Consider the following 20,184-nt stretch of genomic DNA (forward strand, 5'->3'; position numbering starts at 1 on the left):
TCATCTCGGTCGCCTTTTCGGCAGAAGCGGCAAAGGGCTTATCGCAAAAGTATCTACAAAATAATGGGCGACTAATAGGCCGGGACCCCGTCCCCGTCCCCAGATCCGCTTCTTGGCTTGTTGACTATGTCAGCCTTTAAAGCGGATTCGCCGGGGCCATTTGCTGCCTGTCTCCGACTCGAGTTGAGTCGACTTCACTCGACTCGACTTGACTTCTTCTGCCTTTGCTTCTGCGGGCGAAAGTGAGCAAAGTTTCAGTTCGCAGGGGAGCTCCGAGAACGGACTTGTGGAGTTACACTTGTTGTCGTCGGCGGCGCTGTGGGAATGTCAGCTTCAGACGCTGGTCAACTGGCCAATAAACGATGATAGTTCTGGGTGAAATCCGAGCCGCGGCTGCTGGGAAAACCAGGCGAGACAGAGAACGGGAGAGCAAACTTATCAAATATTTGTCCTACTTGAGTGATATCCCAATAAAGCTGCATGTGGGTTGGTCATCGGACTATCAGGCTGTCTGGCTGGAATGTATACTTAACTGCGAGATACATTTCAAGTTTCCTCAAAGTAGGTTGTTTTCCCTAAATGTAAACATTTCCTAAGGAGATTAATTACTTACTGCATGAATGCATTTCGTGCTTAAGTGTTTGTGGAATGCGTTTAATTGGAATATTTTACAGATACAGATAAGACTCAAAAATAGGTACGGAGTATCGATTAATCATACACTATACCTTATATACATTATACATTCAGTCAAGTCAAGTTTTACTAAGTTATTATTAAGCTCCTTTAATAATTGACTAAAAAACAAATACCTCACCTTTAAGACTTTTCCAACCCGTAAATAAACTACTTGAAAATTCAACCCGACTCGTGGAATAATCGTAATCATTGGAGAATTTATAAGCCATGCCGGCCAGAAAGCATTCCAAGTATGCCAAGGCACATGGCACTTGCCCAAAAAACCAGGCTAAAGAAAACCCAAATTGAATGCGAAAATTCCCACACATTGTTCAATCTAATGAGAACTATGTCAGTGGCTGCTCCATCGTTTATCCCCCCGGAAGCCCCTCTCCACACAGAGCAATACTTAAGCTTATGCTTATATATTTGCCCTTGGGCTGACACTTAAGATAAAAACTCTTGACAGAGAAGAGACTCTCGTTGCTGGCTCGTCCGTAGGCTCTTTTCCTCGGCTTCTTTCCCGCCGACTCCGCTTTAAGGGGTTATATCCAGTTGCGAGGCCAAAAAAATGAGCTTTTTTGAAAATTATTTTTGGAGAGGCTATTTATTGTATGAATACGTAATATATATGAAAAGATAGGTCATTATTTCTAGTTTTAGAATATATTTAAAAAAAAAAAAAATTTTGGACTCCGTCGGTCCTGTAGAGGATCTCCCGAGGGTCCACTTCAAAAAAAGGTTTTGCGGTGAGCAAAATATCTCCGGTCCAAATTATCTGAAATGCAAAAAACCAAAAGGAATACGTAAAGAATAGACAAATGCTGGTAATGAGACTGGGGATTTTCAAAATTTAGATTTTTGACAAAATGGCGGCTTCCCAAACATAAAACTTTGTTTTTGGCACAAAAATTTCAACTTTGAAGTGGCTAAAAAAATCGAAATTTTTGTCGGAGCCAAAATTCCAAGTCTCATTACCTGAAAAAATATCTAAGAAGAGAATGTGAAAGTTTCAAGTCAATCGGACAAGCCGTCTCTGAGAAATTTTGCTCACCGACTTTGAAGACATAGTTTCGAGAAAAACGCGTTTAAAGTTTTGGCTACTAGTTGAACTACATGGGAGGCGTCTTTACAAATATACTGATTACTCCAATACTATTTACCGGAATACTTTGAAATTTTCAGACAATCTTCTTAGATATATATACATTCAAAATCGGCAAAAAAAAAATTTTCGATTTTTTCAAAATCGCAACTGGATATAACCCCTTAAGTCAATTGAACAAATTCTGGGAGCAAATATTTTATGGTCAATGTTCTGTCGTCTCCCTCTATCGATGTGTGTTGAATTTTAAATGAAAATTCCATAAATGCCGCCGTCATAAAAATGTACTAGGCCGTCCGTATTTCATTCCCCCGCCTCGCAAGTGCTATCTGTCCTGTGCGAAAGTCGTTTGACAATTTAATAGTATTCCAAAAATTAGCCAATTAGTGGACGATGAAACGGCTTTGCTGTTGATAAATATTTTCACATTGAAATATGCATAATTGCGTAATTTGTTTCAATTAGCAGGGAGGGCATTAGACACCCGTAATTAAGAACTTATAGGCGATAAGCTGTCCTTAGCCGGGGGAGGTGAAAAAACCGGACCCAAAACACCGAGCCCCGAGGCAAGTGTAAGCGTGTCAGGGTCCTTCGACTTTGCTTTGCTTTGACGCCGTGTCCTGCGTTCCACCTGCGCACCTGTGCCACTTAATTAATATATTAAATCGGCATATCTGTTTCAGCTCTAATTAACCTTTGAACCTCTCCACAAATCAGCGCCCAACAAAAAGTCAAAGCAAGGCTCCCACTACCCCCAAAAACCCACTGCGGCTCTCGACGGCGAGGTGACAGTCACGAGCCCCATTATGCGATATTGTATGTACAATTTGAAGCAACTCGCAATTACCAACGACACGTCAAGATGTGAAATTAACACCGTCACACAAGCAGTCAGACCGCCGGGCAGCGGGGCAAAGGGGAGGGGGGAGGGGCGTGGCAGGTCGGGGGCGGCAGACAGACATATTAATGTATCTGGCTGGTATTTAACATTCAACAACAATAACAATCACTATGTGTGTGGGTGACATTTTCGTTGGCTGCCTCGAAAATCATTAAATCACACAGCAACAACAAGGAGGGAAAAAGCTTTCTCTGTTTGTGTCAGCCGTACAATTGGCCGCCCATCCGCCCATCCTCCCACTTCCTACCGCCCCCTCTGCCCCACGCATATCCTGTCAGGCAGGAGCGAAAAAAAAGAAGGAAAAAAGGAAGGGAAAGCAAAGAATAGGAAAAGCGGAGAGCTACGCAACCACAGCACGCAATACTCGCATTTCATTAGACACTTTGCAGTGACGACTCCTATTACTCTTCCTGAAGAGTCACCACTACAAAAGGGGCCGAGAGGTGCTACCACTTTCCCTTTGGCTCGGAGCCCTGGCCAAATGACGTCGTCTCTTACGACTTTTCCAAATAAAAACGAAAAATTAGCGTTTTATTGGCTCGCAGGGTCGGAAGACTGGCAGTTGGTGGTCCGATGATGGCTGTCAAACGAATTGAAACGGAGTGGTTGATCGGTCCCACTAACTCGCACAATCTGATGGCCGAACAACAGCGGAAGGTGACCCCGACCGACACGAAACGTGACCTGGAAAAGCTTGAGAAGGCCACATGCCACAATTTTCACTTATTAATGCTTGTTTCACAATTGAAGCGGACAAATCAGACGGCCAGTCCTCAAAGAGTGACACAATTCGACAACAAATATCTGGCCATAACTCGCAAGCGGGCAGATTAAGCGACATAATCAAGTAACAACGACCCAGCCAACTATTCCATTAGCTAACCGGGAAACTGTGCGGCAGAACTGCAAATAAAAACTTTGCTGTCCTGCAAATGAGTTTGTCATTATTCAGCGGCGGGCAAACTGTCGCTTGTATACATATTTCGAGCACCTTTTTGTGTGACTTTGCTCCCGCCACAAATTAATTACGATCCAAGTTGAGTGGCAAAATGTTTTTCTCGTGTATTTTCATACAACATATTTATCAACTCGGCGCAGCGCAAAATGTTTGCCCTGGGAACGAGACTTTGCGAGAATAAATTGGATGATATTAGGGCGACAACTTTTCATTTAGTTGGCCGGCCAGGTCTGCCCTTAATTTCCGGCCACACGCATCGGAAAAATGAAAACGTTGGCCCGGAGTGAAAAATCGTTAGGCGCTCAGATCTCCCACCCGATTGTTCCAAGGGTATTGGGTTTTCAGAGCCCCAAGAAACTTTCTTGCCCCTCTGTCGCTCCCTTTCGTTTCACTTTCATTGTGACTGGTTTTTATTTTGCGCTTCACTTACCTGAAAATAGGTTTGACCCTTGTCCACCCAGCCGATGGCCATATCGGCACCGGCCAGATTGCCATCGGGCGAGAACCCGAAGCCGACGTAGCCGAGGGTACGTGCCTGTATTTCGAATGTTATATCCTGATTAATGATTTGCCATAGTATGCGAAAATCCTCATTCAAATCGATGGCGTGATCCCAGATGGGTGTTCCCGCCGCCGCCGCTGAGGTGGCTGCTGTTCCGGATCCGACTCCGGCTCCGGCTCCGGCTGCGGGTCCGGATCCCGAGGTCTTGTTGCTGCGAGTGGCCAGCTTGCCGGCGGCCCGGGCTCCGGTGGCCAGGAGGAGGAGCAGCAGGAACAAGCAGAACGTGTGGCAGGATATAAAACATGTGATTAACGATGACCGCCTTGAACTTGAGGGTCGTCTGCTGGGCCGCAGTGTTGCTGCCACGCAGTTTCTTGTTGTTCTTTTTGCTGTTTTTGTTGTTGCTGTTGTTGTTGTTGTTATTGCCGGCGTGGCAAGGAGAGTTTGTGCGGCAACTGGCTTCCTTGGGCGAGCCATTTTGTGCGCTGGTTTGCTGGTGCTTGGGTTTAGCAAATAGTTGTGATTACTTTTCTCGCTGCCACGTTGACATTTATTGCGCGTGGAATCACTGGACGATGGCTCGTAATTACGTAACTCGTGATCTGGTCCGCTTCTTTGGTGTTATCACAGCTACGACTATTTACTCAAGCAGTTTTACTTTCGCCGCCGCTTCCTGCTTCCGACTTGCTCTCATTAGTCTCGCTTGTCGCCCGAACAAAGCCGCGGATGAACAAAGCTGGAACTCCGTCCGATGGCGGATGCAACCTGAAAGGCGGGAGGAAAGGAAAAATGTTATATAATTGCTATAATTTGTTGTCGGTTATAATAGTGAAAGAACTCGAACGCGAACGCGAACGCTACTCGGTCTTCTTTCGTGCTGCAATGTTTAAACGCATATAATTACATAAATTATGAACCGGTATCTATGAGATACACATCCCCATTCAGTCACACAGGCATCCAGCAGTCCATCTATCCACACATCACAACAAAGTTGACGGTTCATTTTTGCCGTCGTTTCTTTGTTGTTGTTGTAGAGTTCGTCAACATTTTCCTTGAAGCGTTAATTAGCCTGGTCACGCAGTTTTCACAGCAATGTACGTCGGAAGACGAAATTGCTCGGAGTACTCGAGTGAGCAGGAGAATTAAAGTCGGCGGGGAGGGGAGCACTAATCCGAGTGACAGGAAGATGGCAACTATCTTTGGAAGCAGCGCTTGCACTCATTAAAAAATACTACTCAGTTCAAGTTTAAGGATAAAAGCTTCTGCTCAAATCGGGCTCTCACTTCTGCCAAATCTTTCCCATGTCGTCACTCAACCGCGTCAAGTGAGCGACCATCCCACCCCCTTTCGCTATTTGAATGACTAATTCCGGCCTTTCCCTCTCGGATATCAGCGTCTTCTGTCTTGCACGCAATTAGTGCGTGGTGGTTGGTCAAAGCAAATCGAAGATAATTACAGCTTGTCATAATTTTAATGAAGAAGGTCGCCGAGAACTGAACCCGAGTCAGACCGCTGTCCGTCCGTCTGCCCGTCCGTTTGTCCGTTGTCCGTTTGTCCGTCTGTCCGTCCGTTAGTGAGGAAGCCAAGTGGGGGCGAGGCCAGACGAGCTGTGGGACCAGCCCAGGTCGGTCATTGGGACTTATTGTATTAAATCGCAGCGGCTTAGCCAGACGAACCGCAAGCGCATTGAGGACGTCTAGTCCCGGCCCTCCGAGTCCCCCGGATTGTCCCACTCCACCGCCGTTTCCATTGCAGCTGTCTGCGCATATTTGGTGTGCGGTTACATTTGATTACATGCCAAGAGTGTTCGCCCATCCGCCCACCGGCCCCTTTCCGCCAACACTCCGGGCACAAATCTTTAATTCGACGTCGTCGTTTTGGGTAAATGTCAAATGGTTGGTAATTTGTTATAAATAGCCGACTTCCGCTGGCCCGACACAACTCATAGATACCTTCCGCTTGAGTGTGAGTGCGTATTGCGTGGATACTGAAATGTATTTGCGCTAATTCCAAGTGCTTAGTCGCGTGTTCAAAGTTGACAAAGGTCAACAAACGCCGTGCAAAAAGAGAAAATTGAAAAGCCCAAAAGGAAAATGAATTAAGGCGAAAGTGTTCTGCGGCAAGGTCGAAGAGGGAATACCCTCTACGTTACATTTGCTGCAAGGGCAAATTGAATATCTTAGAGGGACTCGCCTCAGCAATCTCTTCCTAATGCCGACCAATAAAAGTAATTTTAGGAAGTTCCTGCTATCGCACAAATGTATCCCGAAGATACTGCGGCAATAGCTAGCAGATTTCTATGGCATGTTTATAGGTGACTTTTATGCTCCACTTCCTTCCCCACGACAAAGTTATTGTGCCTCCCTCCCCCCTCCCCCCCGCTCCCCGCTCCCCTCTCCCTTCGCAGCTGTTATCAAAAATGTATCCGAAAGATACACAACAATAAGCCTGATGGGGCAATGTAGCTCCATGGCCGCTTTCGTTGTTGTGGATGGCGCTGAGTGACGGCCGGCAACGTTAAATGACGTTGATTATAATTATGCGGACTTGTACTTTGTACTACACAGGCAGCACAGGCTACACAGGGTCCCTGTTTTTGCCGTGGCTGTTTGTTATTATTATTATTGCTGTCGTCATCATCATCGCCATCGTCATCGTCATCGTCGTCATCATCATCATTGCCAGAGTCGGTCTGCAGACTTCGACTGTCGTTGATGGGGCGGTCAGATGAATGATGTCTCTTAAATACAGACCGAGCCGGGCGAGGCCAATCGTCCTCATCATCATCGTGATTGTTGCCCTGGCCGTCGCTGCTGCCGTAAAATTCAAGCCAATTTGGCCTGGAGGAAGGCAGGTCCGGCAGAACCGGCAGGTTCCTCCTCAACCGGGCTGCACAGCATGTTGCCGAGTCGAAGACGACATTCATAAGTACAAGTACAAGTGCTCCTCGCCTCGCTCCTCGGAGATGGCAGCGTGAGTCTGGCGGCAGGAATGCGTGTTCTTGGCCAGGACCCATTGCGAGTATCGATCATCGCAGGGCCGAAAGGCTGCCATCTCCAGAGGACATTCATAAGCACAAGTGCTTCGTCCGGCCGCTCGTATAATGTTATTACTTGGCGAATTAACTACGCCAAAAGCAAAACAAACACAAACTCGAAGATTGCTCTCTGGCAACTGGTTCTAAAAGGCACGAAATGGCTTCCGTAGACACATTAGTCGCTTTTACACAAAAACCCAGACAAAACGGACAGAGTCGGCTCCCCTTGCCCCGCTGCCCCTCGCTTTCCTTGTTCTCCATCCCAACCATACCAACCATCCCAACATCGCCAACTGATGGGTGAGCAAAAAGATGCAGCTGAATGAGGCATATAAAAGCCTTCCCAAGCGCCGCCGCGGCACGGAAAAAAGAGCCAACAGAAGCGGAAAGAAAGAATGAAAAGAGGAGCGAAAGAAAAGCAAGAAAAAATGAATACAAGTCAAAGACTTTGTCCAATGGTTTTCATCATTGCGCGATTTCTAGACGGGCGGGTGTTCCCCGGACTCGGAGGGATGCGATTCTGTGGCCCGAGATCTGGTCTGTGGCCCATTCTGCCTCCGCTTCTGTTCGCCGGCAGACGGACAACGACATTGATGAGGATGTTTTGCCGGGGCCACAGTGGGGCAAGCCCACATGTTGGCATTCTCGAGGGGTCCAAAGGCGGTTAGAAAGGTCAACTTCTAGTCGCCCCACATTCATTCCATTCTCGAGTGAGAGTTGACTCTTCGCTACCTGGAAAATCAACTGGTTCTAATGCTCTTCGTAAGGTAAAACTATCATTACCTGGCAATCAATTATTCAAACTTAATCGGACGGACGGCTGCCATTGACTTGCTTCCAATTTAAACAGAAATATTTTATCTCAAAAGGTTAAATTACCCTAGAGCAAGCAGCTGGTTCGGACAGATGAAAAACTCAAGTGACCGCTTAGAAGAGATTTGGCCAAAGCACTGTCTTGGTTCCCAGAGAATATCTATTACTGAAAAGACTAATTAACAGCAGACTAAAAGGTAAGTGTGCCAATCAATTGCACTTAGCTGTCGATGCTCACAGGAAAATAAATGGTTCTTCTACCCATCACTGCCACACCAATTGGGGAATTCGATCCAAAACAAATTGTTTTCTGCTGCCGTCATTCTGGGGGGCTCCTTTCCCTAATTGATTCCATTCTAATTACAATATTTAGCCAACTCATTGACCCAATCTGAGAGCATTCTTCCCCTCGCCACTTCACACATCATTAATAACGATGGGTTCTGATTTGTGCGAATCGCAGTTCCTTTCACCTCCCCGAATGCTTTCACATTCCTAGTATGCCTCACCGGGGGAACCTCGGCGGTGTAATTAGTGATTTTTGGCACATTTCAATACTTTCTAATCGCGTCCCAGTGTGCAGCTTGTGGCAATTTCTTTTGCTCAGCCGCGGATGGGGCCCGCTTCCCGGGTATGTTTTCATTTAGCAGATACAAGCTGCAAGTACACGGCGCACAGAGCACACACACTGGCTGTGCTACCGGGCCTTCGTCATCGTCGAAGATGCTCCATCATGTGGCAGCAACAACAGCAACAACGGCAACAACGGCAACAACGACAACAACGGCAGCCACTGCAACAACGGCAGCAACGTGGTCGTTGTCGATTCGAGAGTTCTGCGGTCGCCGCAGCTTGATTATAAATGTACGAGGCAACTTGTATGACATGTAAGTTGTTGTACTTGCATCCACTGGAGTGTGTGTATCCGTGTATCTGTGTATCGGTGAGAACGTGTATCTGGAGGAGCGTGCATGTGTGTTGTCACTGCACCTGTCATCCTGCAGCCTGCCAGCGAAATTGCCAGCCAGTGCGGTGGGCAAAAATTATTATTTATCATCGGCGGGGCAAGGTCTCAGGGACAAGTCGAACTGGGAATTCTGCGGGTATGCACGTTTACAGATGCGCTGCGAGTCCACTAATTACTGCACATCATTTGCTTACTCGAGAGCCTCTTCTGCTCCTGCGATTCTGAGCTTCTGCCGCTTCTGCTGCCTCGGCCGCTTCCCGCCTGGCAGATTTAATTGAGTAAAAAAATTGACTAATTAGAGTGAGTCCAAAGCACTTGGCCCCGGGCAGCAGAAGCGGCGCAAAAAACGAGTCTGGGCCGGGCTGGAGTTGGGTTGCCGAGTGGGCTTTTCGGGCCAAGAGCTCGCGGGGGGACTACCTGTTCTCATTTATTAAGGCCTGGTCAAGAGCGGTCTGAATCAAAACTGCGCCTCCGAGCCAAGGCTCCTGTGTCGTCGTCGTCTACGTCGCCGCGTCCGTCGTCCGTCGCCCATCGTGTGTCGTCTTCGTATTTAATGATCATTAAACAAGCTGCCAGCCAATTGCACTAAAAGCTGCAGGCTCCTCGGCCTTAGTGCCGGTAAACAGTGGGCCGAAAGGCAGAGCCAGTGCCCCTCAAATGGCCAGAGGAGGCCAACTCCTGCTCGTGCCGCCTGGGCCCACTGTGAGTGGGCCAGCGACTGATGAAAACTATTAGTGGAGGCAGCTTCGGCTTCGGCTAAGGCCATGGAGCTGCAAAGTGGCTGCCTTTTGTAAATTGCACCGACATTCCAGCAGTTCCCGCCTCCTCTCGCTCCTCCCCGAGCCTCGCGTAATTTAAATAATCATAAAAAATAATAATTCCTTCTATTGGCTGCCTGGACGGGCTCAGCGCCCGGCTGCCTGTTGATTATTATGGCCCTGGTAATATCTTCTGCTCGTTAGCAATTTTCGTTTCGAATAAACAGTAATTAGTGTGCCGAAAAGAGCTGAGCCTCCTGCCTGGAGCACCCTACCCCTCTCCACTCCCATCGCCCATCGCTTTTTATTGGCATTCTCCGCCCTTGCCTCGTTGCACCTGCAAAAACGACAAAAACTACAGAAACTACAGAAACTATCGCACAAAGCCTTTGCACTTTGCTGACGTTCTCTGTTTTGGGCACTTTTATTTGACATTTTTCATTAAACACGAAGCGAAAAAGGTTTTCTTGCCGTCGAGCGGGGCTGTCGGCCTCAGAGCTGCGTTGACATAACATTTTTGTATAGACCCCGTTCTCGTTCTTCTTACCACTTTGGCATGGAAGTTTGAAGGCATCTGGGGAAATATGTCAGCGTTGTTTAAGTTTTTAACATTTTCAACTCGCTACTGGGCTCTGAACGCTGCCTGATGGGCGCTGTGAGCTGTTAGCTGTTAGCTCTCCGCTGGCTGCTGGCTGCTGGCTGCTGGGTGGAGATTGCTATTTACTCTGGCATAATTGGCTTGTCGGCATAGTTATAAAAAGTTCTACTTGGTGCAATTGGATTAAATGCACGGATATACAAGCACACACAGCGACACGCTCCTATAAAAGTTGGCGAAGCTTTGGTTATCTTTGCAGTTGGCTCTAACGAACGGGTAACAAAAGTCGCTTAAAAATTCAGGCCTTAATGCGGAGTATCTGGATCTGCGACTATTTGAGTTGGGGCATATCAATCTTATGGCAGGGCAAATGTTAATATATCATGAGAGGGGTTCTGTTCTATCTGCATATTTTACTTTCCCCGGGGATGATTGATTACATTGGCCCGGTTCCTGGGAATTACTTGGACATTTCCCAGGCTCCTGGTTCGTTGGCTGATAACCTTTGCCGTCGCGATTCAATATGCAGGATTATTCCGAGGGAGAGTCATCTTTGAACAAGTTGCAACGCAAATCTTGCAGTCCGACTGTCGGCAAATTTAAACTTGGCTCACTCCCGGTCTGTTTGTGTTGTTAGTTTGCAATGGATACACAGATACACAAATAGTTGGAGAAAGCTGCCTGCCTTCATTTGTCGTTCGAAGCCCCCTTCCACTTTCTGCTTTCTGCTGGCTGTGTGTCATCTTTTTGGCTTATCAGCTGCGCATCATAAAATTTGCCTCTTCTTTCTGCTCTTACTCATTCTGCAATTGCGAACTCCGTTCACTTTTCTCCAGCACTCCGAACGCTCCTCTTCTATTCCCAGCCGGGGGAACTTTCTTTTGTTTCTGTCTATTGCTAAAAGTCGGGACCCCGTTACTACTTCTTCCCCCCCATACCCCATACCCCGAACTCCCCCTCTCCATCCCCCCTCCTCACAACTACTCATCGTAGTTGTGTGTTTTCGAGCCAGGCAAGTGAATTTTCTCATTTTGCACTTGATATTGTTGCCGTTTTTGCTGCCTCCTGCCTGGGAAATTCTTCTGCTTTCTGCTTGTTTTTTATTTTGGCAGAGTGAAACTTTTCAACGCTCTCCCTTTTCCTCCCCCCGCTGAACCCCCCGCCCCTGAACCCCCATGTCTGCTGCTGCCTTTTTGCATTTTCGGTAGGTACGAAGGTAGGAAATTTAATCTCAAAGTCGTCATCGTCAACGCCGTCCTGTAGTCCCTGTACTGACTGCTCTTCTTGTTGTTGCTGTTGTTCTTCGCCCGGCGACGTCACAGAAAATATTTAATTAATTTTTCGAATTTTAATTAAAAAGTTTCCGTTGCGTTACGTCATCAGCACAGTGCCACAGGAAGAGGCCCGCAGATCCAGACTCCAGACTCCGGAATTCGGGATCCGGGATCCGGGATTCGGAATCCGCATCTTGAAGGCTTTTACTGCATCAAGTAGCCGATACTTAATGGCGGCCAACTCTTCCCCAACCAACTCCTCCGCCCAGCGCCATCAATCAATTTGCTAAGCAGCGTCCCCACCGAAGTCCGTTCCAATAAACATAAAGCAAACACTTAATTGTCTGTCAGCGTTAACAAACCGACAACACAAATATCATATGACCGAGGGGCGGCGGTATTGGCCGCTTGTTGTTTCCATAAGCAGACACACACATATATCACCTGCTGCGCACAGAAATGTTTTCCACAAAACTTGTAAGAGATGCCAACTGGCTGATAGGCCGAGGAGAACTCCCAGCAAAAGGCGAACAGATTCTGGCCAGGTCGAGCCGAACTAAACTCTCTGCATGCATTTCGTTATCTGTGACAAAGATCTCCTGGCCATTAAATTAACACTTAATGACTTGTGTGTGCGAGTGTAGATGTGTGTAGGTGCAGACGACAATGATGACTAAAGGAAAGGCAGCGAAGAATAAAAGACTCTCTGCAGCAGCCACACATCATTAGGAGACAGCGGGGAGGCGTTGCCGGGCTTTCGTTGCCTCGGAAACTCGAATGCTGGAATACTCAGATACTCAGATACTCAGATACTCGGATACTCTGGTACCCGGCTGAGCATCTGAGATACCCTACAAAGGGCCGGACCAGCCTGATGACTTTGTTAGCCGGGCTGAAAAGACCCGCTTGCAGAATGAGAAGAATGCTCCGAGTGGCACAAAGGACCGGCTCCCGACAAAAGATGTATGGGAACACACCTTGCCGGGAAAAGGAGTCCTTTGTTTGCGCCGGGTTATCATCGTGAAAAATGGAATTATGGCACAAGGAAATGGATTAAGAAAGGAAACATTATGTCCAAGATCTGATTGCTCTTTTAGGGCTCAGAGTAGAAAAGAATACAAGTGAAATATGGACTCGGAAATTTAATTTTGAAGGTAGTTTTCAAGGGATTAGAGTAGAAATAAAGGTGATTCTTCAATTTTTTTTTTTTATAATTGAAAAAGGTATTTTTGTGATCAGTTGTGTTCTTAGATACTCAGTATCTCTATTTCAATATAACTGAATTATCTTCTTATGATGCCCATGGTGGACATAAATTGATTATGTTATGATTATTATATGCCTCTAGAAAGGAAATATATATTTTAAGCGTTAAACAATAAATTGAAATTCTAGAGCTTCTAGAGTTCTCTCAACCTTAAGGGCATCGGATATTCGATGCGATCTGGCCCAGTATCATTCTGATTCCATCTCATTTGTATCTACATCTCTGGCGGAGTATCTTGTTTGCAGCCATAAGTTTTCGAATTGTTTTTAGACTGACAAAATAAATGATGACAGGCGGCACGGCGGCTTTATCGCCGCTCTTTTTTCGCCCCGGCTCTCCCCATGCTGCTAAGTTGTTCTAATTTTTTGTTCCCCACGAGATCTTTAATGGCGGAGAGGAGTGAGGGGGCCGTTACATGCCTATATGTTAGATGAATAGATAAATCTGTTTGGGACATACTCGGAAACTGCGTTTCAGAGAAGAGTCCGCGGGGAGAATGAGCGACGACGTGTGGGCCGAAGTGGAACACAATTCGATGTTTCTCACTTAATTTGTTACGGCGAGCGCTAACAAATTTCCCGCCATTACAAATGTTTTTCGGCCTCGACGGAAATATTTTTATGATTATTTAAATGTGCCTGGGACATTAATTAATCGAACGCAATCATCGCAGGAATGCGACAAGTGGCATAAACATTTCATTTGCGGCCCGACAAAATCAGAAGAGACTAACCACATAAAGGGGGAAGCAGGGAAAGCAGGGCAACTAACTGTGTCGGTGATAAATTTATTGCATAATTGAACAGGACGAAATCCCCTTGAAGGCTTTAAGCTGCATTTGTTGTTCTTGGCATGCGCTTCACCTTGCCGGGGGATCCTTCACGCAGGACACTTCACCGGCTGCTCTGGCTTCCTCCTGCTGTTATTTATGAGCTTGCGGTAAACCAACAATTTGGTACGGGTTTCTGGGGGCGGAAATTCTGTGTGTGTTTCAGTGTGTGTGTGTGTGTGTGTGTGTACGTGCTCCCGTTTTGTTTAATTAAGTAGCATAACTGTAAACAAATTAATTTCAATATTAACAAAGAAGATTATTGAAAATCTCTCGCATTATTTACAATGCTGGATGACAAAACAAATAAATTATTAATTCTCCGAGAGCTGCGCCACTCAAGTGGATGACAATGCATGATATTTCCCTTTGAAGAGAGAAGGTTCCGGGGTGGGCGGGGAAAAGGGGGAAATGCGCACAAAGCAGCCATTTGAGTGTAAACATTCTGTGCGATTACAGCTTCGGTTACCGTTTTAATTGTCCCTGCCACAAGCTGAGACGCCACCCACTCACTCACTCACCCATCCACCCATTCACCCATCCCTCGGAGGCCCCTCAGCATTTTCTTCAATGTCATGCTCAGCGGGAAAGCGGGGAAGGGGGAAAGGGGGAGGAGGGAGCTCCTGAATGGGGCAAATGTAGCTTGAAAACTGTGGCTTTTGTCGGAGAACAGCTCAGTTGGCTTAGCCGATATGACAACATCTGGGAGTTGAGAGGCGGACTTGGTCCCTTGGGTGAGTTTAGCTCGATGATGGAACAGCAAGTCACTTGTTGAAAGGGTTGGCAAATAATAAAAACAATTGTGGGCACGGATTAAATTGGGGAGGTGCCCGAAAGCTGCTGGAAAACATAATTGGAGGGGATGCACCCTCGGGCTCCTGGAGATTTAGAAGCTTGGAGGGGTTTCCGCTGAATCGCCAAATAAAAATTAACGCCCTCTGGAATCCCCTCTTAAATGTTATGCCGTCATAACTCGGACAGCATACATCTTTCCCAACTGTGAAACTAATCCTCTCGGGTTCCCATTGCATTCCCATTCAAATGTAGTTACTCGTCTGATCCCCTGTCATCATATGCGTTTAACCTTCCATGGCAGCCCCGACATTTGCAGAACTTGGCAGGACTTTTCATCTTCGCCTCCCCGACATGACCTTGTGGCTCACTGGAGCCCCTCGACTGCTGTTGACATCGGAGCGAGAGGAATGGGGGCAGGAGGGCAGGAGGGCAGGGGGCGAAGGGAAAGTGCCGGGCGAACAATTAATAAAGCTCAATGTCGACTAAGTCGGTGCAATAAAGCAAAACCCTAAGCTAGACAATTAAAGCACAAAGCCCTCGGATCGCTTTCGAATGCCATCCGATGGGGGCTGTCAGAGCCAGTGACAAGATATTGAACATCTCCGGTTCATTCGGACAGGCCGACAGGGAGCGGGCCACATAAATATAGTCCGATATGGAGGAAATCTTGGGCTCATTTAAAAAATTAACTTCGAGTACCTTGCCGGCGGCAAACAAAGAGGGACGAGGACACAAAGCGATTTATTGGCTACGCAAGATAAATGGGAAAATGTTTACAGTTTCCCGGAGCCCCGCGCTCACATTGAAAACGAAATGTAAGCATTTTCCGCAAAGGTTTTTCGTTTTTTGTTGCTGCCTGTCGAAAAACTTTCGGCAGGTTTTCGCTTTTTTCTCCCTTTTTCGCTCTGCTGTTTTTAGTTGTTGCTGCCTTCGCTACACATGCGATAAAAATTGCTCAAATAAACTGGGCGCAGGGGCGGTGCGGTGCGGGGGAGGTCCTTCGACTGAGCGACAGGAGGCGGAGACTGCAGCAAAAACATCATTAGCATTACCAAATAAATCACATCCGTTTTTCAGACGCAGTCCGAGTCCGAAATGTAAGCGAGGACGAGGGGGCGGCACTTTGGCCAAAAAAATAAAATGATAACAACGGGGACAAGCTGTATATAAAAGGAACGGACTACAGGATACCACAAAGTATGTCCTGTGACAGGAGGCAACATTGGGGATATGCAAAACGTATGTAGGTATGCTATTTAAATAAAAACGCTACTAGGTTTAATTAAGTTATCATTTTCTAAATAAAATGACGATAGGCTTGAGAGTGGTGTATAAAAAGCACTTGCAAATTTTAAGTTAATTTTATTCGATTTAATATGTGTAAGCCCCTGAAAGATTTTGCAACACATGTGCACTTTAACTGTATCACTAGATCACGGAGACCCAGTAGATTCCACCCCAGCAGAATCTGCATGAACGGCTGGCTTCCTGTAGATTTAGGATCCGATTTGTTTACAATACTCTCCTGGCACACAAGACACGGCTCCCGGTGCTCGTATACCCTTGTCATATATGGCTAGCCGTGGTGTATGAAAGGATAAAAGCTTTGAACACCGGAGTGCAATAAATTTCTCTCGTGACGAGCATAAAACTTTTTAAACACAGCCAGCAGGAGAGGAAGGGAGAAGGCGAGATAGGCAGAGGAGGAGCGAGAGGGAGCGAGATGGAGAGTGGCACAGTGGCTGCGAAGGCAACACAAGCGCATAGCGAAGCGGCAAGTTCCGTTTAAACCCCTTCGCCACCCACTGCCCACAGTTATCCTTCCCCCTTTCCCTCCCCCTCCCCCGCTCCCTTCGACCTTCCCCACTCCCCAGTAATGTACACATGTGGTGAGATGGAAAGAGGGGGAGGGGGATCAACTGTGTGCAGTGGCTGTTTGCTCGATTCTTTCTCCGCTTTTTTCCTTGCCATTTTTCGTTTTTATTTGTGTGCATCAGTTTGGATTTTGTGGTTTGATCCTGCATCCTACTTGCTACATACTTCGGCCATCCCTCAGCGCCGTCGTTGCTCCGCCGATGATAAAGTATGCCAACTGTCAGCCCGCTCCCGCCAGCCACGCCCACCATTCCCGGCTAACCGCCCATCAGCCCGTCAGCCCATCAGCTCGTCCCTTCGACTGGCTGCCTACGAGGCAATACATCAGCTCAGCAACTTTGCTCAATAAATTTTCCTGCAGAGCGCTCAAAACGGCGCCCCGCAGTATGCTATGATTTTTGCTGATGTGCGAAGAGTGTGTGTGTATATGGGTGTGTGTGGGTATGTGGGTATGTGGGTGCACTTGGGAGGAATGCAGTGGGCGGCGGCCTAAACAACTTGCTTTCCGCCAGCGGAATGGATTAAGAGGGCCGCGTGCTCGACTGACATGTTACCTGCGGCGAAAGTTTTTCCGCTTTCAAGTTATTGGAATACGACGTTTAAAGTTTCTCAAGAAGCAGGATTTATCGTCTCGAGAAAATATATCAATGTGTTTATCTGCCAGCTGAGGAATTTATTGCGAGCAGCGGAGGAAGCGCAGTGAATTGCATTATCTTTCGAAATAAATCAACAGTTTTGGCTGTCATAAAGAAACCAACTTCTGACTTGGCGCACATACGTGACTTTTAATCTTCTAAGTGTGTATCTCCTTCAGATAAAAATAACATAGTTGATTTAGCCTTTGGTCTTGGCCCACATACCCGAATTTCGCAGCTACCCTCGATGTTACGAGTATGAAATTATAACAAGTTTTGTAACAACATGAAGCGTTTACATTGTTCGACCACCAACCAGGAGCGACTGGGACTTTGGCCTGTTTAACACAGGAGTTCGTGCCTCCCTCCTCCCCTCTCCCCTTTCCCCGCTGACCACACGGCCCCTCCAATCCGACCATCCTGCGTTCTGCATTCTGCGTCCTGCTTCCTGTTTGTGCCCCGTCACAGTGGCAAATTTTATTGTTGCCCCTGCTGAGGCCAAATCGGGCAGCGGACGGAGGCAGAGGCAGAGGCAGAGGAGCTGTCTGTGGAAAAATCTGCATTGGACATAAATGTCAACACCCGAGGAGGCGGGGCAGAGTGCGGGGAGCAGAAAGCGGAGAGCGGAGAGCGGAGAGATTTCCTCCCTGCGAGTATGTGTGGATTCCTGTCTAAACCAATCTGCAATCAGCTGCAGCTCTTGGCCCGGTCCGAACGTAGCTCTGCCCCCCTTTCCCCTCCCCTTTCCCCACTACCCGCTGCACTCTGCTCTGTGTGGCACGGCCAGCTATCGTATCTTAATTTTTGGCTAGTGCCCTCGCCAGCTTTGACGATGTGGGGAAGCGGCCTCAAAAGATGCATTCGAGAACGTTGCAGACATTTTTGGCCAATTGGCAAAATGGGTCAACCGAAATAAGCGCAGTTCAGCACTGAACCACCCGCTCTCCCGCTGGCCTCCTCGAATCATAGTCGTCGTTGCAACTGATTGAATACGTGATGTCCATGCAAAAAACAAACTTAAAATCCAGCCAGACGCCGTCTCCAATCGAAATCGAAAAGTGGTTTTAAAAACGAAATTGCTGCGAAAACGTTTGCACACTTTTAATCAATAATAAAGAGGGAGAACGGAGTCCGATGGCGGGAAAGGCTGGAGGTCGAATGAGCAGTTGGCGTGTCTAGGCCTGGTCAATTGGGTTTTTTGGCCAACTGCTCAAATGGCCAGGGGGCGGGGTGGTGTTTTCCGGAATCGGGAAAGTGGAACGCGGCCGCCGAACCAACGAAAGCTATTTAGCCCTTTCCCAAGACGCCCACTCAAGTGCGATATTTCCTGGTGCATATTCAATTAAGCAATTGAGCAATTATCATAATTTTCAATAAGTTATGACCGACTGATAATTTGGCCCCGTTCCAGTGGAAAGCGGGCTTGGCTGTTGTGGAATGTTCGCGGCGACCGCAGATTATCCACAGAGTGTAACCATACCGTCCCGTACCTCCCCAACAATTGAAACAGATTCGCCTGTCTGACCCTAACTGACTGGGCAATATAATTTATAGGAAACCGCTTAAAATGTATTGCTAAAAAAGAGAAATGGCGGCTTTTTCGGAATGGTAATTATATGGAGAGCCATTTATATGCATACCCGGAATGGTAATTGTTAATTAAAACTGAAATCGAAATGAGAAACTTGGCTGGCCAGTGGAGCAACTACGCAATGCCAACTGCAAACTGCAAACTGCAAACTGCGCTGATTAATTTATTTGTATTAAAAGCGGGCCGGCGAGCAGTGAGAGCTTAATATGAAAATTGCATTTATTATTTAAAAAATTCTTTATAACTCCATAAATGTCTGGGTGGTAAGAGCGAAAGGGCGGTGCGTAAATTGAATAAATTTTCGTTAATTGTTGTCGCGCACCTGTGCGTATCCTTGGTGTCCTTTGGCGAGGACCGCCGGCGGGATCCGATCGTCGTGCGGTCGATTTGCGGCATATGAAAAAATATTAAGTGGCACCCTCGTGCCACCGACCTCCGCCCCCTGACCCTCGCGGGCACATTGTCTGCCCTTTGACATGCAATATATAATTTTTACGCCGCGGAGCCTCTCCGCCCGCCCAAACCAAAACCGAGGAGAGTCGGCTCATCCCAGATGCTCCTGGCAATTTGTTGTCTTTTTTTTGTGGCACGGCCAGCGAGTTTAATTAATTTACATGGAATTCACAACAACAAGCGAGGGCAACTACAACTGCAACAACTACAAACACGCGACATGTGAAAGTTTAAACGGGAAGGTGAAAAATGAAAAATAATCGAATTGACCGTCCGACCACGAAGCGATACAAAAATGGCCATCGATATATGTGTTTGTGTGTGTGTGATGTATGTGTGTGTGGGCCGGAGGGTAACAGGCCTAACGCCGATCCACATGACATCCGACATTTTCCGTGACCAGACAGAGGCAAGTGGCAGGTTGGCTGAGGGGGAGGGGAGGGAAGGTGACGCCCCTCGTACGGGTTGCATAAAATTTTAATTAATGTGACTATGAAATGTTAGCGGGGGATGTTCGCCCCACTGACCCGACAGATTTACGGATACAGTTTGACGAATGCGCAGGAAGAGTTTGAATGCTTAACAAAAGTTTAAATTTCAAACTCGCCAGAGGAAACTCAAAATATTCCTATTGATTCGGGGCCATTGTGTGGCATAACCCTTTGAACAACTTTCGATCACTAAGCCGGTTTACGTTTACGTTTTCCGAAATCCAGCATAAACATGTGGCACAATACAGTGCCTAATAAAACAGGAAAGCACAAACAAAGGGAGAGAAAACCATTTAGCCAGGGCCACAAAACATTTCCATTTTCCAGCAATGCCGTAATCCGGCGGCAAAGCTTGAAAAGTGCAAAATCGCTGGGCCAAAATAACACAAATCCGAAATTTAAATACGGCAAGTAACAAAGAATTCTGCAGAGGTGGAAGGATACTTGGCCAAGCGTGAGACACAAGATTTATCTGTGTAGGTGTCTCTAGCCAGGCTCAAACGACTTAGTCTGTGAATGCATCTACATTCCACACACACACACACACTCATGCATATGTTAATGGGAGGCATTTCTCTCCGTATTCATTTATCAAAAATAATATATTAAATTGCCAGCATTGAATGATATTTTAATTTGCATCTTCGTCTCTGA

At 47.0% G+C, this 20,184-nt stretch overlaps 1 protein-coding gene across 2 annotated transcripts in view; it reads right to left on the reverse strand.

Annotated features, from left to right (window-relative positions):
- The window catches only part of LOC108093570 (MOXD1 homolog 2), a 114,761-nt gene that overhangs the window by 60,978 nt on the left and 33,599 nt on the right, over nt 1–20,184 (reverse strand). The window contains exons 1-2 of one of the 2 annotated variants that reach the window (XM_017193666.2): nt 12,039–12,279; nt 4,073–4,909 (exon numbers count right to left, since the gene is read on the reverse strand). In XM_017193666.2, coding sequence (XP_017049155.1) covers nt 4,073–4,621 — 549 coding nt within the window. In that variant the 5' untranslated portion in view covers nt 4,622–4,909; nt 12,039–12,279. Of the gene's footprint in view, nt 1–4,072; nt 4,910–12,038; nt 12,280–20,184 lie in introns of those variants that run through there. The other variant, XM_017193665.1, reaches the window with a different exon arrangement.

This window comes from Drosophila ficusphila, unplaced genomic scaffold (assembly GCF_018152265.1).
Source record: "Drosophila ficusphila isolate 14025-0441.05 unplaced genomic scaffold, ASM1815226v1 contig_106, whole genome shotgun sequence".
NCBI lineage: Eukaryota > Metazoa > Arthropoda > Insecta > Diptera > Drosophilidae > Drosophila > Drosophila ficusphila.